The sequence below is a fragment of the Zonotrichia leucophrys genome, chromosome 8, assembly GCF_028769735.1.
Source record: "Zonotrichia leucophrys gambelii isolate GWCS_2022_RI chromosome 8, RI_Zleu_2.0, whole genome shotgun sequence".
NCBI classification, from domain to species: Eukaryota; Metazoa; Chordata; class Aves; order Passeriformes; family Passerellidae; genus Zonotrichia; species Zonotrichia leucophrys.
The window spans coordinates 6,351,791-6,363,452 of NC_088178.1; the positions used below are offsets into that span (position 1 = coordinate 6,351,791).

At 43.4% G+C, this 11,662-nt stretch overlaps 1 protein-coding gene across 4 annotated transcripts in view; it reads right to left on the reverse strand.

Annotated features, from left to right (window-relative positions):
* Nucleotides 1-2,183: 2,183 nt before the first annotated feature.
* PLA2G4A (phospholipase A2 group IVA) overlaps nt 2,184-11,662 on the reverse strand; it is a 68,365-nt gene continuing 58,886 nt past the window's right edge. For all 4 annotated transcript variants that reach the window (XM_064720350.1, XM_064720352.1, XM_064720353.1 and 1 more), the window contains exons 16-19: nt 7,869-8,053; nt 4,787-4,982; nt 4,423-4,580; nt 2,184-3,616 (exon numbers count right to left, since the gene is read on the reverse strand). In XM_064720350.1, the coding sequence (XP_064576420.1) occupies nt 3,482-3,616; nt 4,423-4,580; nt 4,787-4,982; nt 7,869-8,053 (674 nt within the window). In that variant the 3' untranslated portion in view covers nt 2,184-3,481. The remainder of the gene's footprint in view (nt 3,617-4,422; nt 4,581-4,786; nt 4,983-7,868; nt 8,054-11,662) is intronic.

Sequence of the window (11,662 nt, forward strand, 5' to 3'; positions counted from 1 at the left end):
ATGAGCAGGGATGCCTTCCACTATTCCAGGCTGCTCCAAGCCCTGTCCAACCTGGCCTTGGATGCTGCCAGGGATGGGAGGTGTAGCTTTACCAGTCTAGTGTATTCTTCAAGACAGAAGTTACAGTTTCACTCCCAAATAAGCCCAGAGCTGCCTATTTTTCCCTTGCTCAGTTTTGATTTGCCTAAAACCATATACCTGGGTAAGAATTTTGAGAGAGACACAAAGGCCAAAACCACCTCAAGGTTCCCAGGTTTCTGTGGCCAGCTTGGCCACAGCCTTTGAGGAGGACACACTGGAAGAGCATTGTACTGATTAAAGACAAAATACTTCAGTATAAAGGTGGTTTGATGTTAAATTCCCTGAGGTTTTTCTGACAGGTCTCGGGATGGCCTCATGAATGGGCTGCTGGCTCCAGGTGAGATGGAATGACAGGGAAACCCCAGGTGGTGGAGGACAGTTCCATCTGCAGACAACAGACCCAGCCCAGCACCAGTGACCCCACCACAGCTGGGGTTCCCCTTTCAGTGCCCCATTTGTCCCCGTTTCTCAGACCTGGCTGTGTTCCTGGCACCCCTGAGATCCACCCTACCACATGGATCTCTCCAAGCTCATGGCTGCCCGCTCATGGAGCTCTGTTCACAAACATCTCCTGACAAAACCAGGAGTCTTTTGGCTTGGCCTTTGTTGTCTGATTTCAGGTTTGTGGGGCCCTCATGGGTTACACAGCCACGGAAGAATTGCTGTTCCTGTGGGGTTTGGTTTCTCTAAAGGTTAAGGAGTTGCCGTGTCCTGGCCGTGCCCCAGGGCCTGCTCCTAGCGTGCTCAGCAGGGCTGTGTTTGTGTTGCCATGGGGAACTCCTGGGAATCCTCCTGCCCCTGCCTCCCACCCCTCCTCGTGAGAAGGGCCCTGTGTAACCTCCTGGCTGAGTCACATCCCCACACAAACCTGTCCACCCCGGGAGCCAGCAGCCAGCGAGGGGTGAATTTACAGCTCCAGGAAACGTCTGCTCGGCTTTGCTTCCAGTGAGCACCAGAGCAAAACCTGTTATGTCAACACAAGGGGTTGCACAATCTGCTGTTTGATGCCACATCCACTCCTGAGCACAGGCAGATCTCCTGGAAAACCAGCCCTGTGTGCTCTGTAGGAGATCACTCAGTGCTCAGGTGTCATCCCACAGACAAAACATGCCCAGGGGAATGGGAAAGGGCATTGGCTGCAGCCCCATTCCCTGCCAAAATGGGTTTTCTTCTCACCAACACAAACAGGCCAAGGCCACTGCTCCAGACCTCCCCAGGTCAGTAGGATTTATTCTGAGCATTCCCTTCTGCTGGTAAAGGAAAAGGCAGGCAGAGATTTCCAGTGCCCATCCTGGCACTGCAGCCTGCCCCAAGGGCCCAAGGAAGAAAAGCTCAAGGCCACCCTCAGTGCTGGGTGTCCCAGAGCCCACCAGAGCAGGTCTCCAGAGCCCACCAGAGTTTTCCAGAACTGTTTTCTGGAGCCCACCAGAGATGATCTCCAGAAAATACCAGAGCTGGTTTCCAGACCATACCAAAACTGGTTTCCTGAGCTGTTTTCCAGAGATGGACTCCAGAGCCCATAACAGCCATTCTCCAGAGCCCACCAGAGCTGGTTTCCAGACCATACCAGAGCTGTTTTCCAGGAATTCAGCTCACCCCCAAGGCTTCACCCCCTTCACCAGTGCAGGGTGGCACTTCCATGTCCTTCAGGCATGAAGGATCTCCCATGTGCTGCCCCTACAGTAATGTTTGAAGCCTGAAATAATTCATTTTCTAAATCCACCTTTTTATGCCTCCTAGGGATCACAGGCTGGGTTGGGAAAAAGTACTGTACACACAAAGCAGAAGAACCTGGATTAAAGGGAGGGAAAATGAGAAACAAAGGATTACATTTCTAGGTATGGGGAAACTCTGTGTGGTTGGTGTCACATTGTATGTCAGAAGAGGGGTTTTCCTGCATTATTATTCTCCTTCTACATTATTTTTAATAATGTTTAAGGAACTTCCCTGCTTTATAAGGAATCCAAGATTAAAGGTAGCAAAGACTTATCCCGTGCACTGTCAGTCTTGTGAGCTGCCCCTCACCATCGAGCTGCTCCACATATCTTCACAAAAAACTGAAAATAGCCCACAAATTATCAAAATAAAACTGTCTGAAAACAGCAGGTGACAAATATAGTTTTATTTTTTATCATCTGGTAACACTGTGATAATATAAACTGTATAAAGCATGATAAAACTCTTCCATGAAACAGAGTAGGTAAATATTATAAAATAAAAAACACAAATATTACATTACCAAAAGGAAAGATGACATTTTAAAGAAAATATTACAATATTATAATGGTACCAGTTCCTTTCTGTATTCCAGAATTTATGGCAAATGTTTAAATTATGCAGCAATAAGATAAGTTACTTTTATTTTCTCTGTTGATTTTAAACATGCACTAACTCAAACAGAAATAAAACCTATTGATCAATACAGGAAATGTTATTTAACCACAGAACTTTGCATGTAGACTTGGACCAACCTAGACTAGTGGGAGATGTCCCTGCCCATGGCAGAGAGTGGAATGAGATCTACTTTAAGGTCCCTTCCACCCCCAACCATTCCACAATTCTTTGGTATAGTGGCTGTTAAAGAAATGCATTGTAATTATTCCCCTTCCCAGGGATTTTCTGACTTTAGCAATTAAAGATTTCAGAGGTGCAGCTGCATTTTCTGTGCATTTACAGTTACAGCAATACTGGTTGAGATGGTACTAAAATAATCTCTGTCTACGCAGTCTTTCATTAATCAAAGTACTAAGAATATATTTTTAAAATAGCTCTTAAGGCTTCACTTTCTTACCTGGGCACGTTCTACCAATCCCCAGTAAACATTGCCACTGTCCCTTTGCAGAAATGTGTTATTTTAATCATGCTCAAATGCAAAATCACTGTCAATTTATGAAAAAACATTCAGGTCAGAAATACACAAACTGACAATAATTTAACCTATGGCTGCCAGTAGCTCAGGAGTTAAAGCAATGTAATTTTGAGGATCAAATAAGAAAAAGAAAGTATCAGAGGTTTCGTTTTTTGTTGAGTGGTACAGACATTCTCATATAGCAGTAAAGTGGATTTCAATTTTTTTTTTAATTCCATCTTACCCTTCAAGCTACGCCCAGTTTACACCAATTAAAAATCAGTTACCTCCCCAAAAGAAACCAGTGTTTCCAATTCTATAAGAAAACACAAAGACACTGAACCCAATGATCCACAGTTTTAATAACAAGGATCTCAGCCCACTGAAATGTTTTCAGCTCTCAAAAAAGCAGTACAAAATGCATTCACAAGAAGACGTTCTCAGGAGTGTCGCACAGCCCTGTGAGGAGCAGGGATGCTCCACTCAAGTCCTTCTGCCTGCAGTTCCAAAGGCCGGAGCAGCTTCTGGGCAGGGCAGGGCCGGGCACAGCCTCTACGTGTGGTTGTTGTTGTTGAGGTTGCTCTTGTTGAAGAACCTCCTGGCCTCCACGCTGCTGAGGGACACGGAGCAGCGCGAGGGGTTCTGCTTCCTGTACTCGATGCTCTCCACCATCGCCTCCTTGATCACCTGCAGCCAGCAGCAAAGCTCAATTTGAACACTTTTGAAATGGACAGGAACAGCCCTTTCTCCCATTAACAGCTGCTGCTCCAACTTTTAGCTCCCCTCCATCACTGAGCAGAGGGATCGATGAGTTTTAGCACAAATAATATTTCTTGAGTGTATAAAATACTGGTTTTAATGTGGTTAGTAAGAATATGAGGGATACCACTAACACCAAAGAAGTCACACAAAAACACACGGTATTTAAAAAAGCCACAGTGAAACTCAGAAAGGTAAATCCAAACATTGAGAAAATCCATATTTCAAGGATGTAGAGAGTAATTATTATGTTGAGAAAGATTAAAACTTCACTTTTAAATCCTTTGAGCTGATGTAACAAGTTTTCTTCACTGTATTGATTAAAACCCCTGTATCTTTATCTGGGATGATCATTACACTTGTCAGTCCACAGATGTTGGGATCATGATGTCATGTCTCAACAACTATCAATTACAAATAATTATTACTGAGTTAGCCGAGAAAGAAATTTCCTTCAGAGGAAACTTCCAGTGTCCTTTTTGTCCAATTAGACAAAAAAACCCCTGAGTGTAAAGTCCTGCACATCATGTTTACATCTTTAACACTGCCCTTTGCTCAGTTATCCTGAATGGACTGGGATGGTAAAATGGCAAAACCAAGGCATGAACCGAATGAGAAAATCAGGCAAACACTGAGGCAATGCCCTGCACCTTCAGAAGGGCAGATTTAGGGCTTTCCTCATATCACCCACTTCCCCCTGTAACAATCCAGCCCCTTTAACCCCCCATACTCACATCCATGTTATTGAGGGTGTTGAACTCCATGAGGTCATGGAGCCTCTTGAAAGCCTCGTTGGGATACTGGAAGTTGAAGGTAGAGAAAGGTGTGTCTGGATCATCAAAAATATCAAAATCTGCAAAATCCTTCTCTTCTTGTGTTTCTCTGGGAACACCTGCACAGGACAAATACAAAAATTCCATCCAAATGTTAGGGCTGAGGATTTATTACCTTATTTTTAATGGCTCCTTTGAATTAATTCCCTAAGAACTGCAGACAAAGCTGCTCTGAGTTGTTTCAGAGGTAAAACATTCCTAGTACATAACCACCGAGTGATTCCAGAGGAACAGGTGGATTCAGCATCAGGAATTGTGAGCTCACCTGGAGCTTTGTACTTCCTGAAGTCGATGTTGGCCAGCACAAAGTGGATGATGGTTGGACAGTCCTTCTCTGAGGAGGTGTCCTTGGGTTTGAAAACATAGCACTCCTTCATGCCCTCCCTGTCAAACACATTGGGGTCTATCTTGGGAAAAGGAAGCTTGTTCATTTTGGCCCATTTTTCAGCCAGCAGGATCTCCTGGAAAGAGGAAAATGTTTAAATTATGCAGCATTGACTCTTTCTTTTCCTGGAAAGAGGAGAAAGACTCAGGTGGCAGAAAAGCTTCCACTGCAAAGTCAGGAGGTTTGCAGAGACAGGGATCGTGTGGGGTGGTTAATGTAATCCATAAATTATTAGATCTCCAACACAGGAAGGACAGAGGAGGCCCCAGGATGGTCAGAGGGATGGAGCAGCTCTGCTGGGAGAAAAGACAAGGACAGCTGGGATTGTACAGCCTGGAGAGGAGAACCTTTGGGGACACCTCACTGTGGCCTTCCAGTGCCTGAAGGAGCTGATAGGAACCATGGAGAGAGACAATTTCCAAGGGATGGAGTGACAGGACACAGGGAATGGCATCCCACTGGCAGAGAGTAGGTTTAGCTGGGATATTGGGAAGGAATTGTTCCCTGTGAGGGTGGTGAGGCCCTGGCACAGGGTGCCCAGAGCAGCTGTGGCTGCCCCTGGATTCCTGCGAGCATTCAAGGCCAGGCTGGATGGGGCTTGGAGCAAATCTGGGCTAGTGGAAGGTGTGGGGTGGGATGAGGTTAATGTCCCTTCCAGCCCAAACCACTCTGTGGTTTTCAGGATTAATCAAGTGGATCTCAGCAGGACCAAGTGAACACCTCACTCACCCTGCCCTGGCTCAGCCACCTGCCACATGAGTCACAGGAAGGAACGTGGTCTGCCCCAGAAACCTGGGGGTGAATTTACAGAGCTGACAGTGAGGGAAAAGACATCCATAATTTTACTTTGCAAAGCAGCACCAGTGCTGTGGCAACCACTGAGAGCTCCTAAACACTTGTTGTACACATTGCCACACATTGTTGCACTCAGAATTAACTCCCACACTCAGGGGCCTCTCAAAGCACACCGTGTGAAGAGCTCTGGAGAACAGGCTTCTTTTTCCTCATGACAACCCAGTAAACAAGATAATTTGTAAATAATGACTCAAAAGCATGTAATGAGGGTGTGTGAGAGGGAGGAGAGGGAAGGTTAAACATCTTTAATCTTGGTTTTCAATGAAATAGAACCCTTTTTTGGACGGCTGTTTTGATACGCAAGAGATTAAGAGATAGTGGGTGTAAAATGGTAAACCAAGGCTCGAGTCATTGAGTAAAATATTAGAGTGCTACCATAGATACAGGCCCATTTCTGAAGTGGCATTTGCTCTTTGCAATGCACCAATGGGACAGAACTGGTTCCTGTTCTTGTCCTCTGCCTCAGGAATACACCTGTGTCTGCCTCAGCACACACCCACTTGTGCTCCAGAAACAATTCCCTTCAAGAGAGGTTCTGGAAAACCTGAGGCACCATCTAGTTTTCCCACCATTTTTTATCATGTTAAGGGATTTTTTGCATTTTGAAAATTATGGTTTAGAGAAAAACCTTCAGAATACCACTTGAGTGCTCATTAATCTCTCCATGTTCCCCAAAACAACCCAGAAAATTGCAGCTGACAATGACAGAATGCTAAGGGTAGCAGGGGTGACCATTTACAGCCTTTTGCATGGGCTCCACCTGTGGAATGTTAAAAAAGGAAGGAAAAAGATGTTTCAGAGGCAAGGGCAGTGCTGTGTCAGCAAATTTAGCTGCTGGGGCAAACATTCTTGACAAACAAAGGAGATACATTCTTATGCAAACAGAATATTAAAGGAAAAAACAGACTCTGGGATTCAGTCATTTAAGGAAAAACAAAGGAACTCAAACACTAGGAAGTCTTCTCAGTGCTCTATTCTCCCCAGTAGCCCCAAGAGACCTGGAGATTACAGGAATTTCTCCTTTTTATTCTCCTTTAATTTTGCTTTGCAGTTGGCAGCACTGATCTCAAGCTCATTTTCCTACTGCTGTTGCTTTCTAATGCTGTTTTGGGAGTTTTGTCACTCCATAGCAGCTGAAGGAAAAGAATTCTCCATTTGTTGTAACTAAAATTTGTCTGTAAAGCAACAAGGAATGCCAGCTGTTTTTCAAACAGGAGTGTTTGAGTTCTCTTAAAAGTGAGTTCCCTTAAAAATTATTTTAAAAATCCATTTGGGTTTGAAACAAAATATGCCTCTTTTCCGAGGATGGTAGAATCATTAGAGTTGGAAAAGATCTCCAAGATCACACAGATCAACCAAATCCCACCACACCCACTAAACCACAGCACAAACTAAGAACCTCACAGCAGTCTCTGAAGAGCTGCTTGTTCTGTAGCAGCTACCAAAAATGATCCATGTAAAGGCTTTGGGACCAGCTGGAGCTGTGTGGATGTGCAGGTGGTACAGACTGACAGCTGTGCTTTCCACACCTGCTGCAGAAAACAGCCATGGCACTTACTCTCTGTTTTCTTGTTGCCGTTTTGCTCTGGTCTGGATGAATTTAACATGGATGAATTTAAGATGGATTTTAAACCAGGATTATCCTGGTGAGATGTAAATGAACAGTTAGCCCTGATTCCAAAAGGTTATTTATTTAGCAATCCTGAGATGAGACATTTCTGCAAGATGCTGACACGAAACCATCCATTTACATCACAGCACACAAAGGAGAGCAGCTGGGTGGAGGGAGAGTATGGTAGGGAAAATGACTTAATTGTTTAATTCTGACAGAAAATAAAACTCTGCAATCAGTGCCAAAGCAAAACTTGCATAAAAACAACCAAGCTCCTGCTTCAAGGCAAGTTCATGATCCCTCTTTGTGCCAGTTGCCTCACAGAAGGCATGTAAACAGGAACTGAGGTACAGGGCAATATTCTGCCTTGACGTGGAAAGAAATATTCCAAAGCTGCAGATACAACAGCACCAAGGCTTTTCTGGGACCATGTGGAATAGAACTGAGTCACCTCAAACCCCTGAATGCAAGAAAGGAGGGGCCTGTGTCACTTACTTTGAAAGGAGGGCTGGAATCACTTGGCCTGGCTGAGAAATCAAAGGAGATGATGAGATCCACGCCTCTCTGGGGCCTTAGGATGAGCGGGTAGGGCAGGTTAAAGGTCAGCCCACTGTCCACAATGTGGATCTTCTTGCTCTTCACATCCAGGGGCTCATAGATCCTCTCAAACTCGTCAGGATCTGCATGGAACATAGAAAATCCAAACCAAGAAGGGACATCTGAGTTAATAACTGAGGTTCTGATGAGGTCTCCCCAGATTCTGGGGACAGCATGGAGTTTGAACTGCACAGTGTATCCCAGGTAAACACACCATGAATTCAAGTGTAACTAAAACTCTTGAAAACTGGAGAATGAGATGAAAAGCCAGAACTGGAAGGGCCCTCAGGAAGTTCATTAGGTAGACCCAGAGGGGGTGAAGCAAAGGGGATAAACACCCAGGTTTGATCCCAGCCCTCCCACCTTCACTCCATCATCCCAAACAATCCATACACAAAGGAAAAGGTGTGTGGGATGTCAAGAGACATATGGGGGTGTCAGAGGATGGTCCCAGACTCTGTTCAGTGGTGCCAGTGACAGGATGAGGAGCAATGGCCATAAACTGAAACACAACAAGCTCCACCTCAACACAAGGAAGAACTTCTTTCTTTGGAGAGTGCAGAGCCCTGGAACAGCTGCCTGGCCCAAACCTATTCTCCCAGGTTCCCTCCCAACCCCACATCCTTTGCAGCTCTCCCAAATTTACCCAAAAATCCTCAATGTGGCTCTGCCCTCCTGTGACACTTGTCTGTGCCTGCTTCTGCTCATTAAATTGGGACTATCAGGTCTTGTTTTCCAACCTGCACCAGACTTGATGACCTCACTCTCACCACTCCAGCAGGAACAAAGAGAAATAGTGACCCATATCCATAATTCAGGCACTGGACAGAATTCCCTGTCAGCCGTTTCCTGCTGGTGCTGTCCCAGTGTGGTATCCACCACTCTTTTCTCTAAGCCCAACCTGATGATGTTTCCCTCTAACCCCAACATTGCCTCAGGTACAGCTCAGGAAAACCCAATCCATTTTCCCTGAGTGTCTTCACAGTTGTCCAGGTCTCTGGACACTACTAAACTATCCCTGCTGTACTTAAAAACTTTTCCCCTGACAGTCTTTTCTTGTTCCGGACCTTACAAATATTCCCAGTGCATGGTTTTGCTTTTTAACAAAAAATCTATTTCTCATATCTGTAGAGGGCAGTGTAATGTAAGGAATGCTGGATAGAAAAATGTAAAAATATAATTATTTCTGCTATAATTGAATGTCCTGGTACCTACTTATTGACAATGATAGTAATCTGGGAAATAAAAGGGTATTTTTGAAGCAAAGAAAATCTATAAAAAATAATTCTTACTCTTACTCTATTTCAGAAGCAGTATGTTGTGAGGACCAAACAAAATCTTAAAACAGATTATTTTCTTTTTTATTTCTGCTGTTGTTTAGAAGAGGATCCTTTCCTAAATAATAAGGCACCATTTCTCACTATTTGCCTTGATTTCTAAAGGAGAGAACACTTTTAAATCATTGCCTATTGCTAAAGGGCTAAGTGTGTTTATAAATTTATTTTAGGACTTACTTTAGATATATTTCATAATCATGAATGAGCATAAATGAATGAAAATGTATCAGTATTTATCAAATTCATCACAACTTAAAAAACAGGAAAAAATCCACACTGACTACAGTTCCCTTTATCACACGTAGACCAATTTGTTTTTCCTCTTCTTGTTTAAACAAGTCAAACACAAATTAACCCTTGTTCTCACTAGAACTTCTAAGAAATTGCAAAAATATTTTTGTTCCTGTTTCATCTTTTCTTATGTTACAAAAATTGAATTTGAAAGGTCCTTTAATCAAGAACAGCATTAGCTATAACAGTGTTTGTGATGGGAGTTTTATTACTGCCACACAAACTTCCTCCCAACACTAAAGAGTAAGATGGATCCTATTGCTTACAGCCCTCATGACCCTTTTTGATAAATCAAATTTATCAAAATAATCTTACTATATTTGAAAGGAGAAAATGTCTTCATGCTGTCAATAAATTTATAACAGCCATATAAATGGGTTTTGGTAATCACAGTCTTCATAGAATCCCAGAGTCTGGGACATGAATTTTCAGCCTTTTAGGAAAGATGCATTCCTATTACCAGCACCTTCCAGTCCCTCAAACAGCAAAGTGAGAGAAAATGAGAGGATGTGGCACTTGGGGACAGAGTTTAGTGGCAGTGCTGGGTTAATGGTTGGACTTGATGATCTTAAAGGCTTTTTCCAGCTTTAACAACTCTGTGGGTCTGTGTTTAGCAGCCCAGCTCCATGTTTAGCCAGCTAAGTCCTGTCAGCTTCCCAGCAATGGGATTCACAGAGAGATATTTGTTAGGAATAAAGAGGGCACACCTAGAGACCAAATTTGCCACAGATGGCAGCTCCAGTGGGAGGAGGGCAGATCAGAAGGGCACTTGCTACTGACGTCCATCCACTACAACTGTTTCCATAAATACTGAAATAAGGAAGCAGGGATTAGGGGTTATTTTTCCCCATTGTTATGCACTTGGCATTTTCTCAAATTGTTCAAGTGTGTTGTAACATCAAGAAAAGAAACAGAACAACTCAGAGTTCACAATGAAATCACTCCTGATGAAATAAGAAAATGTTTAGCATGATTTCCACAAATAGAATCTGTGGAAAAACAAAGCCAAAGGTTTTACTTCCAGACCAAGCAGCTGGGATCTCTGCTGCAGGCACTGCACACCCTAAATTCAGTAATGACTGTAAGACTGCCCAAGGTCAGCCACAGTTCATCCTCTGCAGAGGGTTTGGGACAGCTGGAGATGGAAACTATTATTGATATCCTTTTTGATTCACTTATTTCTCCTTTGGAGTGTATGGCAATAAAGGAGAGTAAGTCTTAAAGCAATACAGACTTCCCTCTGCACTCAAGCTGACAGGTAAACTGCCAGTGCTAGGAATAAATGTGCACAGTTTAAATGCATCCAGTGCCACAGTAATGTAAGGATTTAAATTTTACACCACAGTCTCCTTTCCCTCTGCACCTCTGGGCTCCTCAGCTCTTCCATATATTAGAAAAATTCACAGCATTACAATGTGGATATGCTCATCACACTACTGAACGATTACATTTTATATTAACTACTGACATTTCAAGGGGTTTTTAACTATTTTTGACTACAATATTGCAACCACTCACAGCTGTCAGATCTGAGTTGTAACTGCAGGTTTATGAATGTGGGCTTTGGCTAACAGCAAAAAACTGCAGTCATGTCAAACTTTTCCCATTTTAACCCACAGAAGTTTCAGGCACTCCAAAGTAATTGTGTCAGAGGTGCAGAGTTCTGTCAAACCAGCATTTTATTTCCATCTAAATCAAATCCCAGGAAGCTGACAATTGATTCTGAAGACTATCCACGTGTCTTAATTATGCAAAATTCTCATCAACTGTCATTTTTTCCAACCATAAATTTCCTACCCACTTTCCTGCCTCTTTTCCAAGTACTATAAATATTAAGACTACCCAGTTGTAAACACTACTGAGATGACAGAAATATTTAGAAACTGGAGTCCAGATGGAAATTACTCTTCAAGCCCTGCAAGGGATTTGTTACATTAACAAATACACATTAGAGCACGGCTGCTACTTAAGCTTTTAAATGACATCAGGTATTTACTGTTGCTTAACGAGCAGTTGGGACAATCTCCTTCCTCTGCATAAGAAATGAGGGCTGAGGAGAATGGT